General features: G+C 30.6%; 1 protein-coding gene across 1 annotated transcript; it reads left to right on the forward strand.

Moving 5' to 3' along the window:
* The first annotated feature begins 5,788 nt into the window (after window positions 1-5,788).
* Window positions 5,789-8,572, forward strand: LOC149495511 (desmethyl-deoxy-podophyllotoxin synthase-like). The gene is made up of 2 exons (XM_089723558.1): window positions 5,789-6,811; window positions 7,777-8,572. The coding sequence occupies exons 1-2, from the start codon at window positions 5,819-5,821 to the stop codon at window positions 8,404-8,406; spliced, it is 1,623 nt and encodes a 540-aa protein (XP_089579684.1). The 5' UTR covers window positions 5,789-5,818; the 3' UTR covers window positions 8,407-8,572.
* Window positions 8,573-24,175: the final 15,603 nt, after the last annotated feature.

Here is a 24,175-nt window from a genome sequence, read left to right on the forward strand (position 1 = left end):
CTAATATTTTATGCTTACAACTAACTAATATTTTATTATTTTGTTTGGCTTTTTATGAATTTAAATTTCTAATTAATATTAGTTAGGAAATTGTTAGATAGTGAATTTTTAGTTAATCTGACCATGACAGAGAATAGAGGTCTAACGAAAATAATATCTTATATATTAAATTAGATACAATTTGATATTAGAGTATTATTGTAACTAAAATTAAAATTCACGGTACTAGGAGAAGAAAATTGAATTCAGAGTATAATTAATATTACTCGCAAAATTTGGGGTATTTTTAATAATTTAGCCAATATTTTTAAATTAATAATTATTAATGATATCTTATAAAGATAATTATAACTTCGGGAGTATTTAAAATTTTTTGTTATATGTCTTACATTTGGAATGCTTACCTTGTGTTTCCTATATAACTGCAATCTCACCCCCAAATATTCTAACATCTCTCTCTTTTTCTCATTCATATAATTCTTTCCGCCGTTGGCTTAAAAGACACTTTCTCTACATCTCATGTGTAATCATCTGCAGATTTAATATAAGACGGAAGAGGCTTCTAGATTTAATAACAATGTCTAAATGTAACATATGTAATATTACGAAGGTGAACATGCAAAGCTTTCTATAGTGGTCAAAAACTAATTTTTATTTTACAAGAATAAGAAGGTGAGTTTCATTATTTTTATTAAATACAAAATATTGCAATTTTTTTATCATCTTTCCTGCCTCTCTATTTATCGCTCTGACTTGTGAAATTTTTTTTTGTCTTTTCTCTGTTCTTTTGCTGGTTTGTCTTTTTGCTTTGTTTCTCTGATCTTTTATGTGTAACAAAAACACAGACTCTCTACAATGGACTTTCCTCTTATTTATCTTTATTCTACAAAGAAAACCCAAAACCTCCACCAAAAATTAGCCCCAAGGCCATGGAAGCTACCAGTAATAGGAAACATGCATCAGCTCCTCGGCTCTCTCCCTCATCGCCGCCTAAGACATTTATCGGACAAATACGGCCCTGTAATGCATCTCAAGCTCGCCAAGTTTCCAATATTGTCGTTTCTTCGCCCGAAGCTGCCAAACAAGTAATGAAAACTCACAACATCATTTTCTCCCAAAGGCCTTTTCTCCTTGCAGCGGAGATTCTCATATATAACTTCAAAGACATCGCTTTTGCCCCTTACGGCGATAGTTGGCGACAGATGCGTAAAATTTGTACGCTTGAGCTATTAAGCACAAAACGCGTAAGATCATTTAGAGGAGACATCAAATTTTATTAGATCAATTTCTAATTTATCGGAAGTTAATATTAGTAAGATGGTGTTGTGTTTATCTAACGCCATTACTTTAAGGTCTGCATTTGGTAAGGCTTCGGAATGCAACGAAGCTTTCTTGTCACTTGTGCAGAAAATTGTAGAAGGTTTTAGTGTTGCTGATTCCCTTTTGTTAAATTTCTTCATGGGATTACTGGGATGAAGAGTAAATTGGAGAAGTTGTATCAAGAAGCCGATATAATGCTTGAAATCATAATTAATGAACATAGAGAAAATAAGAGATTGGGTAGAAGCAATTCTGAGGGCAAAGAAGAAGATCTTATGGATGTTCTTTTGAATCTTCAGTATGGTGATAGCTTTGAATTCCCCTGACGTTAGAAAATAGAAAAGCTGTCATGCTGTTGAGTACACCATATTTAAAATGTCAACAAATAACTGTAACAAATAACTTTTCAAATGTCAACAAAACACTATTTCCGTAATTACATATTTTTCAAAACACCATATTTGTAAAAAGCCCTAAATAACCCGTGTCAAGAAAGAAGCTCTAATGCATATTTGCATTGGCAAACTGAAATGCTGGCTAAGGATCTAGTAATTTCAAGGCCAAGAAAGAATTTAAAGTGTTCCCAAATCCTTAATTTGAAAAGACCAGCAAGGAGTTTAATTCTTTCAATGTCCTCAAAATCATTACCTGCCAAAATGATGTCATCAACATAGACTAAAAAAGGAATAAAGGAATTGTCATGTTTGAGATCAAACATAGAGTGATAAGAGAAAAATTGGAAAACCAGCTTTGACAAGCTCTTGAGAGAGCTTGAAGAACCATTATCTACTGGCCCATTTATGGCAACAGAGAGACCTTTGGAGTTTACAAACCTGATTTGGTTTGGAAGTAATCGATGAAAAATCAATTATGAATAGATGCCAAAGCTAAAAGCAATCTCATTATGGTTATTTTAGACTAGATTTAGTTTAATGTAACATTACATAGTTGATTGCGGTGTTTGGATAAATTTTTTTTTTACTTCATGATGTAATGAAAATTACAATGTATTTCCATTACTTAAAATAAGGTAATAGTCATTTTATAAAAAAATCAATGTAATTGTCATTCCATTACAATGTCTTATTAAATATTGAATCATAATTAAATTTAACATTGAACTCTATTGTTTACGATTATCACTACCACCAATCCACCGCCACCACTACCACCACCACCACTACAACCATCATCACCACTATTGCCACCATCTTCATATCATTATTAATACAAGAAATATTTGAAATAAAAATATATATGAAAATTTGGTCTCATTCAACTTCCAATTGATAAGAATTGTTCAATTATTTTTTCTTGTATAATTACTAACTTTTAGAAAATATTGGCACATGTGTATATAGAGCAATTTTCCGAAACAATAAGGTATCTTAGAAAATAAAAGAAAATAAATTTTCATTTTTGAATCTATTGCAACATGAAAATTTATTTACAGTCAATTCTAATTCTATCTATATTCATTTGTAAATGAATTTAATATTTTAAATTGATTTATAATAAATTGAGTTTAAGTAAAAAAAATATGTACGAAAATCTTGTCTCATTCAATCCTCAACTAATAAGCATTATTCAATTATTTTTTTGTTGCCTAATTACTAGCTTTTGGAAAACATTGGCACATGTTTTACTCTCTATAGTCAATATCAGTAATTACAAGGACCAATTTTCCAAAATAGTAGGTACTTTAAAAAATAAAAGTAAATGAATTTTGAATTTTGAATTTATTCCAAACATGAAAATTATTTATAAACGAATTCTAATTTTTATTTAGAATTCATTTTCAAATGAATTTTACATTTTGAATCCACTTATAATGAAATGGAGCTTCAAATAAAAAAATATGTATGAAAATCTGGTCCTAATCAACCAAGCATGTTCATATATATATATATATATATATATATATATATATATATATATATAGACAAATTTTCTCATGGTATTCCCACATAGGATTTCAAATTAATAACATGTACAATGCCTTAATTGTTTATCTTTATATTTATTTGAAAATAAATTAATTTATGATTTTTTTATTGATTGAATCAAACCATCTTAAATGTAATTAATTAATATAACGTTAGAGGATTACTATCATATTAAGTAACAATTTATATAAATTTTAATGACACATAATTTATAAAGTTTAATGATATGGGCAGTTATTATTTTATATTAAAAAATTAAAAATTATTTTTTTATTAAAATAAATAATGTTAAATATAATTGATTAATTATAGTGTTAGAGAATTACCTTCAAAAAAAAATTATAGTGTTAGAGAATTAATAACATGATAAGTTGATTTATACAACTTTTAGTTATATAAAATAAATTATTTATGCATAGATTTTATATCAAGTTAATTATATTTTTACATTAATTCTAAAATAAAATAAAATAATGAATTTTACCACCTTTCATTTTACTTCTTTTTTTTTTATTTATCTCTATAATTATAAAAATTTTTAATCTATACTCATGAACACATGTCTATCTATTAATTTTGACTCTAATAATTAAAAATACAATTATATTTTTTTGTACTATTGATATATCTTTATAATATTTTTTAATAGTATAATAAAAGAAATTTCATTTAAGAATCTATAAACTTTACATATATTCTTCCAATTTTAGTTTACTTTTTTTTTTTAATTATGCACGGGATATTGCTCTATATATATATATATATATATATATATATATATATATATATATATATATATATATATATATATATATATATATTGTTAATATCACGAGTAACAATATTCTTAAAAAAAAGACGTGTTATATGTTTAATTTTTGAATGAAAAAATACATGTTAATTATTAACATTATTAATCAAAATAAAGAATAATATTATTTAAACAATGTATTTATACCCGCGCACGAAGTGTATAATTAAGTTTGAATGGTGTGGCATAGGATGAAATGACCAATAGCTTAGGTATTGGGTTTTACAAAATAGCTTTAATCCATTGATGAAAAGACTTCCTTTTTTTTCTTTGAATAATAAAAAAAAAAAAAGCATTAAATACAAGCATATGTTGAAAATATATAAACCAATCTTAAAAACAAATAAAGTTAGATCTATATCTTATAATTTTCTTTTAATCTAAAACTTATATATTATATATAATTAATTAAATAAGATATCTGAAGTAAAAATAAATATAAATGTTTCAGCCAAATAAAATAAATAAAATAATATTTTTTGAGGCAAACAAATAAAATAAAATTTGAATAAATAAATTCTTAAAATGTGATTTATATTTCTATTCATGGTTTTTACAATATTTTTGTGTGTATATTTTAAATTTTACAATTTAAAATAATGATATAATAGTAAAAGAAAAAGTTATTTTTCATTGATTTGTCGATCCTCAAGAGGCAAGCCAGGAGATACAGGTATTGGTGGTAAGCTTAGAAATGTTTCAGGTAATGTCTTATGCTTGTTTTATAGATCTGTGGGTTTTATGCACTCAAATGAGGCTGAATTCTTAGTCATTCTAAATGCGATAGAATTCTATGAGTCGCAATATAATAGTTGCCCTTTGATTATTGAGTCTGATTTAAGGAATGCTATCATCTGGGTTACCAGCAAAAATAAAAGATCATGAGAATAGTGAAAAAAAAATTTAATATATTTAATATATTAGTTAATGTTTTATCTTAAGTTCAGTTCTGTCGTATAAAAAGGAGAAGGAACTCATTCACAGATTCATTGGTAAAGAAAAGGTTTACCAGCTACAATACCTTGTTTGGCATACTTATAGTTATAAAATTGTATCTGATATATTTATGTTTTTTTACTGATCAGTAATTTCTTTTCTCCTTTCATGAAAAGAGACTGTTGTTATTTGCTCTTGTATTTTGGATTATTTATTGAGTATAGATTCAGGTTTTTCTTAACTTTGCAGATAGAATATGGTATATGGGAAAAGCCTAATAACTTGGATGTAGTAACCTTGTTAGTTGGATTTTTTCTGAATATGTATTTATTTCTATTTAGTTCTTAAATAAAAATTCTTCTTTGCTCATTAAAAGATGGTGAAACTATTGAGAGAATATAGGAAAGTCCATTTCAATATAATATATAAAATTTCAGTCCATTCCTAGCACAATTATATCACTACATGTATTATGCATAAAGAAACATTACAAAGTAGGTATTAGAAATAATTGGATTTCAATCCCTCCATTTCAATTAAAAAAAAGTAGGTATTACAAAAACTGTCAGACGTATGAGTTTTTTCTTAGAAACTCAAATCTGATTTTTTGCTGAAATTAATGTGCTTAGTTGTAATTAAGGAAGTTGTAATTAATGTGGTTAGGTATTCCTAAATACCTAACTTTTTGGTACAAAGTTTAGCAATGGCTAGACGTTTAACACGTCATCTATTAGACTATGTCACTATAATATCCCTTTCTCTATATATGTTCTATTAGTGATCAATGAAAACGTGAGACAGACTAATGTTTTCTTTCCTTATCTTGTATTTTTCTCTGTTCTTTTGCTGGTTTGTCGTTTTGCTTTGTTTCTCTGATCTTTTATGTGTTAACAAAAACTGTCTCTCTACAATGGAGTACCTGCAACAATTATCTATTTTCTCAGCCTTGTTCACTTTCCTCTTATTTATCTTTATTCTACAAAGAAAACACAAAACCTCCTCCAAAAAATTAGCCCCAGGGCCATGGAAGCTACCAGTAATAGGAAACATGCATCAGCTCCTCGGCTGTCTCCCTCATCACCGCTTAAGACATTTATCAAACAAATATGGCCCTGTAATGCATCTCAAGCTCGGCCAAGTTCCCATTATTGTCGTTTCTTCGCCCGAAGCTGCCAAACAAGTACTGAAAACTCACGACATCGTTTTCTCCCAAAGGCCTTTTCTCCTTGCAGCGGAGATTCTTATGTATAACTTCAAAGGCATCTTTTCTGCCCCTCACGGCCATAGTTGGCGACAGATGCGTAAAATTTGTGCGCTTGAGCTATTAAGCACAAAACGCGTAAGATCATTTAGAGCAATCCGAGAAGAGGAGGTATCAAATTTTATTAGATCAATTTCCAGTTTATTGAAAGTTAATATTAGTAAGATGGTGTCATCTTTATCTAATACCATTGCTTTAAGGTCCGCATTTGGTAAGGTTTTGGAACGCCACGAAGCTTTCTGGCCACTTGTGCAGAAAATTATGCAGGTGTTAGAAGTTTCTAGTGTTGCTGATCTTTTTCCTTCTGTTAAATTTCTACATAGAATTACTGGGATGAGTAGTAAATTGGAGAAGTTGCATCAAGAAACGGACATAATGCTTGAAAATATAATTAGTGAACACAGAGAAAACAAGAGATTGGGTAGAAGCAATTCTCAGGGCAAACAAGATGATCTTGTTGATGTTCTTTTGAATATCCAGGACAGTGATAATCTTGAATTACCCTTGACGATAGAAAATATAAAAGCAGTCATGCTGGTGAGTATAATTAGTGCCTATTGGACAAAATTAACTGTTTTGATAGATGTGAGTTGTTAATATAAATGCTTCAATTGCTTAATCTGCAGCATCTCCTTTATCTCTCTTCGACTCGTGGATCTTATCTTGCCTCCGATTTATCTTAATCTCTAGCCCCTCATATTCATTTCTGCTTAATTTTATGAATGAAGATTGAATAGTTTAGTTTGGTCTTTGCCTATTGCTTAAGTTAATTGAGGCTACATGCACCCATACCTAAATCAAATCCTGCAGTTCTTTTGGATATTTGAAATGCTATAAACGAAAAGCTTTTGAAAGCATATAATATTTAAAACCGCTGCGGTTTATTAGTGAGAAAGCTGTCTTCTTTTGTTTTTAACTTGATAGATAAATAACTGTTGTTAAAATTTTCAATTTTAAATTTTGATAAATATTTGTTGTTTGGTTGGATGCTTATATAAGGGCAAGCAAACTCCAAAAAATAAAAATAAAAAGAAATTTGGAAAAATCGAAGTTTTGGGTCCTCCTTGGTAAAGATCATGTTTTCAATCCTCTCTTTACCCTTTAATTTGGACAGAATGACACATCACGCCCAAGCATATTATATACATTGCAAACTTGGCTTCAGGGAGCCCACCAAAATTTTAAACAAGCTTGTCGGATTGGTGAGTCCAACTGTGTCTGTTTACCCGGCTAAAATCTAAAACATTAACTTTTTTATAAAAACTATTTTAATATTTAAAAGTTATTTTAAATGTTATATTATTGAACACCGTAAAAAATAGTTAAAACACTAAAAGCCACTTGAAAACCAATTATCGAACACGCCCTTAACTAACAGTAGATTTTTTTAATAACAGATACGAGGTTTTATGCTTGAATAATTGTTTAATCGATTTGCAAGTAAAAGTTTATATATATATATATATATATACTTTAATGTCTAATTAATTATTATTTTTTAGGACATGTTCCTGGGTGGAACCGAAACGTCTGCTACACTAATTGAGTGGGCAATGTCAGAAATGGTAAAAGATTCAAGAGTGATGAGAAAAGCACAGGAAGAGATAAGACAGGTATATTATCAAAAAGAAAATATAGATGAAACAAGACTTGACGAATTGAAGTACCTAAAATTAGTTGTTAAAGAAACTTTAAGATTACATCCGCCCGGCCCTTTACTTGTTAAAAGAGAATGTTTAGAGGCAGTGGAGATCGATGGCTATGAAGTACCAATCAACACCAAAGTCAATGTTAATGCGTGGGCAATTGGAAGAAACAGTCGTTACTGGATTGAAGCTGAAAAATTTTTTCCGGAGAGATTTCAGAATAATTCTATCGATTTTAAAGGGAATGACTTTGAATTTATTCCATTTGGTGCTGGAAGAAGGATGTGTCCTGGTATAGCCTATGGAATGGCAGTTGTTGAGCTTGTAATTGCAAATCTGTTATACCATTTTGATTGGGAACAGCCCAATGGAATAGAACCACATCATCTAGACATGTCTGAATCTTTTGGAATTACAGCTAGGAGAAAAAATGAACTACACTTGATTCCCATTCCATACAATCCTTTCCCCAGTCAAGTAAGCTAAAAAGACATTGGATTTTATATATGTTGCTGCATATTTGCAATTGTGATGTTCCAGCTATATAGCAGCTTATGCTTTGAAAATTTTAAAATAAATGCTAGACATTTCAATGTATTTTCTTATGAGGTTAAATAGATTAATGGATTCATATGGATCATTATCTATGTAATAGTTCGATTTTCATAAATAATCTTTTTGATTTAAGTTAAAAAATTGTTAACGTGACAGTAGTACTACAAAATAAATTGAGTAATGAATTGCTTAAAATGCCACAAAATTTTAATTGATACATATCCAAAAAGCATCTCAACATACACTAAGGTACAGTCTAGTGATAAATACATATATAACCTAACAATAGATTCAGATTCGAGTCCTCCTTCCCCAATACTCAAAAAAAGCATCTCAATGCAGTTTCTAACATATATTGTAGTATGATTGATGGGTAGTGGCAGGTCGATAGAATACATTTATCTGTACTATCTATCTATACTATAAATAAATGAGGGAATATGAGATAATGAGATTTGTGATATCGCCCTGAATGAAATTTAGAATATCCTATAATAGACTTAGTTCTAGCTAATTAGAAAATTACATTTTATTAGTTGATTAGATAAAGTTTATTCAATAATTTTTAAATAGATATATATGATAATGACATATTTGAAAATTTTTATATTTTATTTTTAAATTTATTTTTTAAACATTTGATTGTGTTTTTATTATAATTAAAATATTTTATTTATGAGAGGTAATAAAAGAGAAAAAGTATAATTTTTTATGTTGTTCTTTTTGTTTATGTTTGAATAATTTAATTAGATATATATTTTTAAAAATAAATTTTCAAATGTATGAGTGTGTGCATGTGTGAGTGTATGAGAATATGCAATTTTTTATGTCGCCCTCGATGAAGTTTGGAATATCCTACATGAAACAACCTGGAATTTTGTTTTCAAAATTTTTCATTTAAAAATTTAAATAGTAAATTTAACTCAATAGGATAAGGACATTTTCATTTAAAAAAAAATAAATCAAAATAAAAAGAAATCAAAATAAATAATAATAATAAATATATTTCACTTTGTGAATTTTTTTTTACAAAATTTAATAAAAATACTATTTTATATATAGAAACCAAACCTAAAAACTAAATCAAACCCAATAGAAACCCATAAACCAAAAAAAAAAAAAAAAAAAGCAAAAACCCGAAATTGAGCCAAATCCTCCCTAAATCGGACCAAACCAGCCCGTAACCAATTAGAAGTGTCTAGAAGTGCAAAAATTCCCATCGGTTCCTAACTCCATTCTCTCCTTCCCGTTAACGCCGACTCCAGCAGCTCTCCCCTCCCCTTGGTCTCGTTTTTTCGGCGATGCTAGCCTTCAACTAACGAGCGTGATCTCTTCATCTCCTTAGCAACAGCTCTGGTCATTGCTTCCCCTATCTCCGGCTTGCCAGTCTTAGCGCAAAGACGAGAGAGACAGACCCCGATTTGGTATCGCCGGCCGATCTCAAGCAATATATATATATATATAACTCGTTAAGATATTAAAGAAAGTCGTTCCTAAAAATTATAAATGTTATCATAGAAAAAATAATTATTTAAATATATAAATTTAAAAATCTTGTAAATATTATGGAACATTCCAAAAGTAAATAACAAGTAAACAAATTGGAACTCAAGGAGTATAAAATTTAATCAAGTATATTTTAAAAAATCTCATTTTATATATATATATATATATATATATATATATATATATATATTCATCATTTGTTAATTTATATACTTTTACTGGCCTGACATGTGTACATCCATGATCACATTCATTGAACATATCAGTCAAATATTCAACACGTACAAGCATTCACAAGTCCATATTTACCGGACTACATACTTTACAAATCTTCAATAACTTTTATGTATACAATATTCATACCGTACAAAATCAATATCTCGTAGCATGAGAAGTATCTTCCAGCACATGCTGAGTCCTTATAAGTCATCAACGCTTCATTAGAGAGAAAATTTGTAATAGAGTTTGCTTCCCTATGGATTTTTAAATAGTTAAAGCTCATTCCCTACTAAAAAGATCCTTGCAAGACATAATAAGAATACAAATGAGAAGTATCAAGTGCCACTCCTCTCGACCACAAGTATTTTGACTAATTTGGTGAGTTCAGTTGAGGTCTATCCCTCTATTGTGTAGTCCACAGTATTATTTCGATCCATCGAGTCTCTTGATGAATGAGAAAAAAAAGATTATCATACCAAAAATTAACATGAGAAGTAACATCCATTAAACATATAGTAGTAAAAAAAAAAGGTAGAACAACCATTGACCACAAACTTGCGAGAACCAACTTTACTGCCTCCGTACCAATTTGAATATACTTCCAAACATGAGAGGGCCTATTTTTGATATGACATTTTATTGTATTTATGTGACAAATATCTTGCCAAAATGATGCAGAACGGTTACGTGAATGGGAATAAATGATTATACTCCGTCATGAGTTTGATCAATGTCGTTTGATCTGACGAATAATATAGAGAACTAAACTCTCAAAGAGATTTATTGATATGAATAACGATCAAAAGATAATGAATGTGACAATAATACAAAATAACCTATTTATAGTTTTAGGTTAATAGTCATAAAACCCTTAAAATAACATAAAATCCGTAAATAGACAAAACCTTAGTGAGGGAGGCGGCACGGACGTGCTGGATATGGCACGGGCGTGCTGCATATGGCACGGGCATGCCAAGGACTCTCAAGGGCTAGCACGGGGCTTGCTTGGCTTTGCACGGGCGTGCCGACACTCGAATCTTCATGGGCTCGTCAGCACGGGCGTACTTGACATGGCCTGGGCGTGCTTGGACTTCTAAAGGCTAGCACGGGCAGGCTTGGCTGTAGCACAGGCGTGCCTGTGTTCCTTATGCTTGGGCGTGTCTCGCATCCGGGACTCTCAGAGGCTGGCACGGGCATGCTGGAAATGACACGGTTGCGCCTATTCTTCTTGGATTTACAGCGGTCCAAGTCTTCAATATATTTAAGTGCTAGTTGCTCCGCATCAATCCCCTCCACTTCCAAAGAACTCGACCTCGAGTGATCATCATCGGAATAGAAAGGGAACAAACCAGCAACATTAAAAGTCCTGGAAATCTTCATGTCTTCGGGCAGGTTAAGTACATAGGCATTATCATTAATCTTCTTGTGTATCTGAAACAGGCCAATCTTTTTCCAATCAAGCTTCTTCTGTGCTCCACGACGCTCCTTGCGAAGATAAACCATGACTCAATCACCTATGGTAAAAGATTTATATCACCAGTGTTTATCAGCTACAGCTTTATATTTTTCATTGGCAGCAGTGATGAATTGTTGTACTTGCTCGAATGCCTCCACGTGCTTGGTAGCCAAGTTATTAGCTGCAATGTTCATTTCTGCACCTGCTAGAAAGGAAAGAAGATCAAGAGTATAGGCCAGTACCTTCCTGTAGACAATTGCAAACGGAGATACCTTGGTGGAGCTATGGATAGCATTATTGTAAGCGAATTCTGCTTGGGCAAGAGCAAGATCCCACATTTCTTCTTCTCACTGCAAATGCACCTAAGAAGATTACCAAGAGTCCGATTCACTGCTTCAGTTTATCCATCAGTTTGGGGGTGAGCAGTACTGCTATAATTAAGTTGAGTGTTGAATTTCTTCCACAAAGTTGTCCAGAAGTGAGCTAGAAACTTTGTGTCTCAGTCAGATGTGATTGTTTTGGGAATGCCATGCAAGCGAACAATCTCTTGCAAAAATAACTTTACTATGTGTAAGGCATCATTTGTTTGCTTACAAGGGGTAAAATGTGCCATCTTGGAGAACCTGTCTACAATAACAAAAATAGCGTCAGCTCCGGTTTGAGTTCAAGGTAAGCCCAACACAAAATCCATAGATAAATCCTCCCAAGGTTGTTCCAATACAGTCAATAGAGTGTAAAGACCATTTTTTCAGAATTGCCCTTTTGTGTCTGGGAAACAGAACATTTTTGTACTAGCTTTCCTACTTCATTCTTCAACTGTGGCCAATAGAAACAAACCTCCAAACCCGCAATAGTTTTATCACAGCCCAGGTGTCCGCTTAATCCCTCACCATGGACTTCTCTAATTAGTTTTTCTTGAAGGGAAGACTGAGGGATGCATAGCATATTTTCTTTGAAAAGATACCCATCATGAACCTAGAAACCATCAGTAGGCTATTTAGCTTCAATCCTAGCCCATATGTCAGCAAAGTCTTCATTTAAAGCATAGAGATCTTTAAAAAACTCAAACCCCATAATCTCTTGCCTAATGGTAATCAACAAAGCTGATCTCCTACTCAAAGCATCCGCTACTGTATTACAAGTACTTGATTTGTGCTTGATGACATAATGGAAAGTACCAAAATACGTTGCCAATGTGCATGCATCTTGCTCACTTTCTTTTGAGTTTGAAAATGAGTTAAAGCCTGATGATCGGTGTAAATAATGAACTCACGCCCCAACAAATAATGTTCCCAAGTTTTGAAGGTTCGAAAAACTGCATATAATTCTTACCCATAGGTAGACCATTTCTGCCTAGCTTCATTCAGTTTTTCACTAAAAAATGCTATAGGTTTTCTGGATTGTGACAGCACACCACCAATTCCAATCCTACAAGCATCACAATCAACCTCAAACAATTTATCAAAATCAGGTAAAGCAAGAATAGGGGCGGAAGTAAGCTTATCTTTAATCTCTTCAAAACTTCTATTTGCAGCTTCAATCCACACAAATTGACGAACTTTCTCCTTCTTCAAACAGTCTGTGATAGGTGCGACGATGCTGCTAAAATTCTTGATGAACCACATATAGAAGGTAGCAAGACCATGGAAACTACAAACTTCAGTGACGTTCTTGGGACTAGGCCAATTTCGAATGGCCTCAATCTTTCTGTCATCAACATGAATTCCTTTCGTGCTAACAATATAGCCAAGAAATAGAATCCTCTCTGTCATAAAGCTGCACTTCTTAAGGTTGATGTACAACTCATTTTTTTGCAAAGCATCCAACACCCGTCCAAGGTACTGAAGGTGTTCCTCCTCCATGCGACTGAAAATTAAAATGTCATCAAAGTGCAAAACTATATATTTGCGCAAGAAAGGATGCAAAACCTGAGTCATAAGTCACATGAATGTGCTCGATGCATTAGTCAACCCAAACGGCATAACCAACCACTTAATCCTTCCTTAGTCTTGAAGGCAATCTTCCATTGATCTCCCTCCTTGATTCGGATTTGATGATACCCACTACGAAGATCTATTTTAGAGAACATTATAGATCCTGACAGTTGGTCCAACTTGTCCTCCAGACAAGAAATAGGGAATCGATACCGCACCGTGATCTTATTGACTGCCTGACTGTCAACACACATCCTCCAAATCCCATCTTTTCTTTGTATTAATAAGGCAAGAACCCCACAAGGACTAATGCTCTCCTGGATGTGACCCTTCTTCAATAATTCTCTTACCTATTCTTAAAGGATCTGGCTCTCCTTTGGATTCATCTTATAATAGGGCAGGTTTGGTATCTTTGATCTAGGGATGAAGTCAATCTGATGTTGAATGTCCCATAAAGGTGGAAGTGTAGATGGTTCTTCAACGACGGCATGAAACTCATCTAGTAACTCTTTGACTGGTGGTGGTACTAGTGCCCCTTCATTAGAGCTTGTCTCTGGTTTAATCAACAATGCCAATGTACCCCCTGACTTCTCAATTGTACCAGATAATTCCTACACATTGGAAGAAACAACTACTATGGATTTCCCCTCCACTTTAGAAGCTTTGGTAGAAGATCCAGAAGATAAGACAATGATTTCTTGTTTTTCCAAGTGAACATGTATGAATTCTCTCTACGCTTGTGCAATGCATCTACATCAAACTGCCATGGATGTCCCAATATGATGCGTCCCACATCACCCGCGGAGTACATCCTGGGCTAATGTATAAGGCTGGGTTCAGTCCTTCCCCTACGAGCTAGCTTTTGGGGCGAAGTAAGGGGTCCAGATCCATATCATTTGGTATCAGAGCTCTTCCTTCGTAGGGTTGGTGTCTTATGGGGTTCATCAAAACACCGACTGAGGCAGTCGGGTCTTATGGGGGTGGGGATGATGCATCCCACATCGCCCGCGGAATACATCCTGGGTTAGTGTATAAGGCTGGGTTCAGTCCTTTCCCTACGAGCTAGCTTTTGGGGCGAAGTTAGGGGTCCAGATCCTTATCACAATAGTTCTCCGTAGGCATCCATATCCACAACATCACAATTGACATAGTCTGAGTATGACTTTCACATTGAGATGGGAACTTTGCAAACCCGGTTTACTTCAATTATTGGACCCTCTTTAATCCACCCTACCTTGTATGGTGAAGGATGTGGTTCTGTCGATAGATTTAGTTTTTCAACCAGTGGCTTGGCTATCAAATTTTCACAGCTACAACTGTCGATAATGAGTTGGCACACTGCTTCACCAACCCGACATTTAGCTTGGACAATTTTTCTCTGTTGAGTTTTGCTTTCTTGTTTTGTAGAGCACCAAATTTTCTAAACAACAAACGCGACCTCACCCTCTTCTGAGCCAGCCATGGATTCATCATCTTCGTCTTCTACCTCTTCAACTTCAGTCACCTCATCAACTATATTCAACTGTCGACGCCCTTCATCTAGACATATGTTAGATGTATGTCCCAGTTTTCTGCATCGATAACAATAGTCTTTGATTGGCTTCTAATACGGATTCGACTTATTGTTTCTGTCTGTCATGGGTGCCTTTCCCCGGGAATCTTTCTTTTCCTCTGTTAAAGGCTGCTGTGAATTCTGCTTATTAACAGGAGTTGTTGTTCTTGAATTCTGCCCACCAGAATTTCTGTTGAACTATTGATTTTCGGATGAGTAGGATTGCTTGATATTCTCATTTCAATTAGACAGTTGTCGAGGCTGCTAGTTAATCATATCTTCTGCACGTTTGGCCATCTCAATTGCACCAGCCAAAGTGAAAATTGTAGTTACACCCATCATACACATTATATCATGGTTCAGTCCCCTCTGATAATGAGCTACCTACTGGGATTCGGTTTCACAGTTGTCACAATGAGCTTATAATCTCAAAAACTCTTCTATATACTCATCAACTTTTCGATTTCCTTAAAAATAGTCTTGGTACCTGTTATATAAAATTTGAAAGTGATCACTAGGAAGGAAACATTGCTCAATCATCAGTTTCATTAAAACCCAATCTGGCACAGGTTCAATCTTTTGACGATGGCATTCGTTTTGAACAGAGTGCCACCATGCTGCTACACCTCCTTTCAGTTTATAGGCCACTATAGAAACTTTATGTTCATCCTCAACATTCATGACCTCAAAGAACAATTTGACCTCCGCTAGCCAATCAAGAGTACTTTCAATATCTAACGATCCTAAAAAAGGTTGAAGGTCTACATTTATTTTGGATCCATCATGAAAATTTTCACCCTTGTTTCTGTAATCTCGGCCTCCATCATAACGATTTTGACATCTTGCAAAATCTGGTTGTTGCTGATTCAAACCTGCCGCTGCAGCTACAGGTTGCTGGTTGCCCTGTTGAATTACGAGAGTCAATTGTTTAATCTGTTCGGTTAACTTGTCGAATTTCGCCTTATGGCCATGAGTCATGCTTCATGATTGTCGGCCATGGAGATACTTTGCCTTTCAATTGTGATACCAACTAACGCAAAACGGTTACGTGAATGGGAATAAACGATTATACTCTGTCAGGAGTTTTGATCAATGTCGTTTGATCTGACAAATAATATAAGAGAACTAAGCTCTCAAATAGGTTTATTGATATGAATAATGATCAAAAGATAATGAATATGTCAATAATACAAAATAATCTATTTATAGTTTTAGGTTAAAAGTCATAAAACTATAAAAATAACATAAAATTCGTAAATAGACAAAAACCCCTCACTTGGCACGGTCATGCCGACACTCGAATCTTCATGGCCTCATCAGCACGGGCATGCTTGACATGGCACGGGCGTGCTTGGACTTCCAGAGGCTAGCACGGGCGTGCCTGTGTTCCTTATGCTTAGGCGTGTCTCACATCCAGGACTCTCAGAGACTAGCACGACCGTGTTGGAAATGGCACAGCCGTGCCTCTTCTTCTTAGATTTGTAGTGACCCAAATCTTCCATATTTTTAAGTGCTAGTTGCTCCACATCATAAAAGATTCAAATGGCTAGTGCAAAAATCTCTAACTAAGCTTTCTTAATAAAGCCTAGTCCATATTTCCTAAATCTCGGCAACCCAATCCCCATTAATTATATAGATTTTTAAGTTTATCTTAATTAATAAGAACTTGGCGAGCATTAGAAATTGCTACCCATATATAAAAAATTCAGACAAAGCCATTCCATTTCGTCACACACATAAACACAAAAAGGCTATTAGTCTTCTCAGAATAATTGGGTATAGATTTGAGAATTGATTGAATAAAAGTTTCTCACCCTATAATAGATTGAGCCCTAGCTTTCCATCCAGCAAGACATTATATTATTGCATTCTATCAGAAGAAATTGATAAAGGTTTTTACTAACTGGCCATGGATAGATGAAACATAAAGATATACACTAAGATCCATAGTAAGCAGGATATGCAAAATATTTGATAATTCCTTCTTCAATACCTCATAAAAATTGACAAAATGTTTGATACTTCCTTCATCAAAACCTCATAAAATTTGAATGATGAATTCATACAAGTTGATGGATTATCAAGACATGTCAATAACCATAGCAAGTGGAGAACTTAACCTTCAATTTAATTTGAGTAAGTATTAGGAAAGGCCTAACCTTCAATTTCACCTCAAATTTTTTGAGTAGTTGTAATTTCACTCTAAATCAACCTTTATACTCTGAGCACCCTAAACTTACTAGAGTTCCTAAAACTATTTAATTGAAAATCCAACCATAAAAAGTTACGAAAGGAAATAGATGGACTTCCTTAAACAAAATCTATCATAAAAGAAATAACCTTTCTATCTATTATTTTGCACACAATAGCATGGATAAAACATACTACTAAAAAGAATATGTCATCATTATAAACATGCCAAATGCCTCCACTAAAGCCCAAAGCTTCCACTCGAACCCATCTTGAAAAACTTAAGCGAAATAAATCCTATCCTACCTCTTAGACAATGCCAAACTGTAAAAATCATAAAAACTACTATAAGAGGAAAAAAAAAAAGAAGAATGTACATCAACAGAATTAAGTGAACTGACCACCAGAGAAGGAGCCACATTCCAAAATTAGAGGGAACCAAAAGAAAATTTTTAAAATTAAAGGGGCCAAAGCAAATATATTGAATAGTTCAAACATTTCTTAATCTTACTTGTTTTTCGCATACTCACTCTGTTTTTTTTATATTGGAAAATTTTTCATTTTAGGTGTTCTTTTTATGTAAAAAATTTTGCCTAATTTAGTAACTTTAAGAACCATACCAATATGAAAAGTCTATCTGACTCTTATTTTAATCATTTATGAAGTTTTTAGTGTAGGAGATTCTCAAAATAGTATGAGACAAAGATATATAAGCATTTAATGTTAATAAATTTTGGAGAATGAATTTGTTTACATCAATTTTCCAAAAAAAAAAAAAATGTGCTCAGATAGGTTATATGAGCACTGCTTAAAATGGAGTTTGAATAGAAAATGTCATAAAATTTTCAAGTTGACCACGTTTAAAGGAATTCTTATGGACTTCACTGAATATTTAAAAATTTGCGCAATTTTTAAAGTAAGTTTTCAATAATCAAAGGCAGTTGAAAAGTTAAATGAGCACAAATTTTCATATTTCCACTCAACTTTTCCAAATGGAGGGCAAAAAATAAATTTCTCTTGGCAGGTCAGAGCGTAAAACTTCATTTTTGCAACTATTTTGTATTTCTTCATTCCAACAAAGCATTTAAAGCCTCATTAAATATTGAAACATAATTTAAGGTATACATTGATATTACATGATGAATAAATGATATATTAGTGATAATTAGGAAAAAATGACAAAAAAATTGGTTAAACTACTTCCTTAATCTTAATAAAAAATTAGTTGTTTTGTATAAAAAGAACATAGAGGAATTTTTAAACTTAAAAATATCTGAAGTGTTCCAATCAAAATAAAAACAAATAAAGAAAATTTTTAAAAATTAAATTTAAAGATAGATTATTAATATGATTAGATTTTAAAAGTTATAATTATTATAATCGAATATTAAATTTTAAAAATAATAAATGAAATCAAAATATGAAAAAATACAGAGAAAATTAAAAAATCTCTCGAACAAAATAAAATATTAAATAAAATGAAAATCATTCATACAAATATTGTATATTAAATAATAAATAAACAGTAATAATAAGTACTGTAATTCCTTAAATAATAAGCCAATGGTGATTTTTTTTTTTTAATTCATTGGAAGTTCAATGGGTCCAAATAATTGCAGGCTACACAATATAGGGGTCTTACGCTTCATAGTTCACCAAATTAGTCAAAACAATTGTGGTTGAGATCTCTGACTCTTCAAATAAGTAAGAAGACTAACAAGACACTATCTGATTGATAATTTAAGTTGATTTTAATAATTAAATAATAAACATTAATAATGTTTTTTTAAATATTTATCATTTATTGTCATAATAATTAATTGTTGTCATAAATTACATTATACAATCTAAGAGGATGCAATTGAGAAAAATTATATATGTAATCGACTCTAGGGATTTAGAACCAGAATAGTTTCATTAACTTTTATTAGAATAGGGATGCCCTTGAGAATAGAAAGAACAAAAATGAGAAGCTTAAATTAATAAGTTGTTGATTGGAAATCGAATCAACAAATGGTACCTTTTACGAGTAGAAGCTCAATAACTAGATTGTTTGTCCCTAGAGGTAACAAGCTTTAAGTCTCCCATAATCAAAAATTTATTAGAGTTTTAAAAACTATTTAATTAAAAATCCCACCATAGAAAGTTACGAAAGGAAATAGATGGACTTCTGTAAACAAAATTTATCATAAAAGAAACAACCTTTCTATCTATTATTTTGCAGATACTAGTAAATAGAATATGTCATCGTTATAAACAAGCCAAATGCCTCCACTAAAGCCCAAAGCTTCCACTCGAACCCATCTTGAAAAACTTAAGCGAAATAAATCCTATCCTACCTCTTAGACAATGCCAAGCTCTAAAAATCATAAAAACTACTGTAAGAGGAAAAAAAAAAAAATAAGAAGAATGTACATCAACAGAATTAAGTGAACTGACCACTAGAGAAGGAGCCAGATTCCAAAATTAGAGGGAACAAAAAATTTTTTTGCGGCTCCCTCCGCCCCTACTGACCATCGCTAACTATACTCAGTTAACACGCCCTCTCTCGGAAGGAGGATTTATAATAGATTCATGTCTTTTTCGAAGCAAATTCTGACCAGTATACAATGGCAAAATAACTCCATCTGAGGTTATTGGGGATTAGAAAAATTGTCCCAAAGAGGGAGAAACTTGATTGGGAAAAAACAAAAACTAATGGAGGAGGTTTTTTCAAACGTCCCACCACTTTACAAGTACTTTGCAAGTTTTGCGTTTTGCGCAGATATTTATGTGTTGTTTGAATATTTTTTTATTATTGAATTACATTGATACAATATTTATTAATATAATTATTATCTGCATGCTATATAAATATCCATTATTCATGTTTTCTAATATTTCGAAAATTTATTGTTATGTTTAATAATTAATATTTAATAAGAAGTTATTATTATGTTTAATAATATAGAAGATAGTGTAAATTAGATTAGGTTTGAAATGTTATTATTATCATTAATAAACATTATTATACGAGAAAAGCTGACTAAAAAATAACCAAAAACCAATTTAAGTGTCGAATTAAATTTTGGAAAAATAATTTAAAATGACTAATTATCAATGTATATGTGACTAAAAAATTAATTTTAAATGATAGTAAATAGAAGATAATGTAAATTAGATTAGATATGAAATGTTAATAATACTAATAATAAATATTATTCTTAACTTAACAAAAAATAAGTGTCCAATCAAAATTCTCAGGAAATAAAAATTATAAAATTCCTAAAAACTGAAATATAGAATACTAGATACATACTGAGTCTGAGACACTCTCTTTATTTCAATTGTATATAATTGATTTGACTACTTATCAGTAGTGTGCAAAAAGGTTAGATTCAATACATAAATTTACCCTTTACTCTTCACAAAAAAAATTTATAATACTCTTAATTTTTATTTTGATCCATTGAACATGTCAATTTATAAAATTACATTTATTAAATATTTTAATTGATCCATTGAATAGTCAACTTATAAATAATTACATCGATTAAATATTTGTTTTATAATTAAAAATTTTAAAATTATTATTTTAAAAACTGTATTAATCGCATATCAAATCAATATTTTGCATATAAGAATCAAAAACCATAAAAATTGTTATTACCGGTGTATGTGAAATTATTACAAATTGTACAATTCAAGATGCCACAATATTAAGGTTAAAGCCAACACAAAATTTTTTTATTAAAGTTCATGGATTAAATTATATATCCCACCAAAGAAGTTAACTGTTAGATTGATGAAGTTTGTTAAGGAATTTATTTAAAATATTTAAATAAATATTATATATTATAGAGAGAAAAATGAGTTTTCATATTTTATCAATAATCAAATTTTATAGATTAATTATTTTAATTACATAGTTACATATATGATTACAAATTAATGATTTTTTTTTTTTTTTGAGGATAACAAATTAATGAGTTCTAGTTTAATAGTATTAATTAAAGTTTTTCTTTTTTACTTTTTTTTTTTTTTTTTTTTTTTTTGGAAGGAGAGACTATTATGCAGCTCATGCTCAAGTTATCTTGCATTTACGAGAAATTGCAAAATAAGAATCATAATCCGTGCTATCCTATTTTGAACTATTTCCATTATAACCATATCAAGGAATTTAAGAACCTTCCAACTTAAAAATATGTGGAAGCATCTTGAATTAATTTATTATAACTAAACTAAAATTTAGTGGTAAAACAAAAACAAGATTAAGGGCACTGACTCTTACATTTTGTTTGGATTAGGTGTGTAAATGAGTCGAATGGAAATCGAATATATCAGTTCAAAAGCTTCGTTTGATGGCATTTAATTTAGTTTGAGCTCAACTCGAAATTCGATAAGCCTGAAAATTTGAGGCTCGAACTCGATTTGTGACTTAAGTTCAACTCAAAAAATTTTTGAGTTCAATGCTTAAAATTCGAGTAAGTGTAAAAGAAATATTATATAAATGTATATCTAATAAAAGTTCATAAGACTTGACAAGTTTTCGAGCTAAACATCACGAGGCTCAAGCTGACTCGAGCTATAAAATATTTTATATATTATCTATAAAATATGGAAGGAAAATAAAGAGAGAAAATATAAAAGAATTTTTCTATTGATGTTTAAATATTTGAGAGAAAAATAAGAAGGGAAAATGATTTTATGAATAGTAGATTATAAATTTAACGTTTACTTTTTTTTTTCAAAAAAGAACAACAAATATGTATAAAATTGTAATTTTAATTATTTTCCTTCCAAATGGGAGAAAATGGCATATGAATCCCATAATTTATTCTCCCTCTATATTTTCCTTAATTCCATATTTTCTTCATTCCCAAATAAGTGAAGGAAAGAAAATTGGTATTATTTTCCTTCTTAATTTTCTTTCCTCTCATATTTTCCACCAATCCAAACATAGTGTTAAAAGTCAATAATTTAATATGTACATAGTGAAAATACATAACAATTATACAATACAGGCAAACAAATTAAATTAAAAAAAAAAAAAAAAACATTTGGCTAATATGTGACCCTTTGTAATCAGTATATTGCAGTGTTAATACTTACCGTTGCTCTTATAAATAACGAGTACAAGTCACACTAGCAGGTAACATCTCTTTATAAAGAAAGCATCGGACTTGATTTTTTATTTTTTATTTTTCGTAAGGCCCCCTTTAACGTACATTTATTTAAAATATAAAATTCTTTTTTATAATTAAATTTTAAAAAGAATTCATCTTTCAATAAATTTGAATAAGATTTATTTATAAATGAATTTTTATTTTTATTATGATAAGCTTGAAATTTTAAAAAATAATAGAATGTTACATAATTTTGTGTTTAAAATAAAGTTAGAATTCAATGCAATATATGATAACAGCTTAAAAAAAAAAAGAAAATAAGAATAAGAGAGATGGAAAAGGAAAAGAAGGCGAGGCTCAATAGCGAATTTATTAAAGGACCTAAAAGAGAGAAGAAAAAGGAGAAATAAAAAAAAAGATTATTAACATTTTAGTTTAAATGTTTAATGGCATAAATTTTGTGAAATTTATTTTTAAATTACATCAATTTATGGAAATTGATTTACTTGTAATCGTTGAATTCATAAAGTTCAATTAATATTTCTTTTTCAAAAGAAAACAAATAATACACACACATGAAATAAAGACTGGACATACTCTTTATTAAATATATGAAATAATTTTGATAAAGCATATGCTAACTCATATATATTTTCTTTAATTTGAAATTAATATTTTGACATTATTAGGTATTGGTAAAAATTATTTAATATTTATAAAAAGGTTTATAAAATAAAAATTACCTTTAAATATGACAAAAAAATCTCAATCAATTTAAAATGACCGAATATATAAATTTACCCCTAAACTTTGTTATTTTAATATTGTGACAACCCCAATTTTTATTTTAACTTATTAAATACTTCAACTTATAAAATCATATCTATTAAATATATTAATTTTTAAAATTATTTTATTAAAAATTTCAATTTGCAAAATTAGATCAATTTATTAAAAAGCTAAAATTTATATAAATTATTATTTTAAAAATTATATTATATATAAGTTGATATTTCATGTATAAAAATTAAAAATTTTAAAAATTATTAATGTTAATATCGAAAATTATATAATATTACTTAAATTTATAAATGATTGATCGTCAAATAAAGAGTAACAACGTTAAAGTTGTTAGGTTCCGTAATTTAAAATGGGAATGTTAGCTGGTCACCCTAATAAGTAGGCTTGTAAAATAGAGATGAAAGGACGATTTGACGATTTAAGGACAATGGAAGGGATATGTTAGGTTTTGTTGCAGGCGAGTGGGACCATGGGCCATCATTGTTGTAGGACCCACATAAAAGATGGAAATATTAAATTAAAATTGTCTATACACCGAGTAAGTACTTGTTCACATGTATAACCGGTTCATTGAACCGCCGGTTTCGATTCACGAAATCAAAAGTTTAAATTTTTAAAATATTAAATCTGAATTGGCTCTTGAATCATCGATTTTTGTCCAATTTTGATTTCGGTCTGTTTCAGCGCAGTTTCAATGAACCGACGGTTTCATTCACAATTTCCGGCGATATTTGCTTTTTTTTTTTAAATTGATTTTAATGTTATATCTTTCTTTTGTACATATTAATATGAATTTAAAAAATATTGGTAAATTTTATTTTAAATAAATTTTAGAATGCTTATACTCATATAGGAATAAAATTAATTAATTTTATAAAATAATCAAATAAATTATCACTATTTTTATAAAATAATCAAATAAATTATCACTTTATTT

Source organism: Jatropha curcas, chromosome 6 (assembly GCF_041381405.1).
Source record: "Jatropha curcas cultivar XTBG-Jc1 chromosome 6, XTBG_Jcur_1.0, whole genome shotgun sequence".
Lineage (NCBI taxonomy): Eukaryota > Viridiplantae > Streptophyta > Magnoliopsida > Malpighiales > Euphorbiaceae > Jatropha > Jatropha curcas.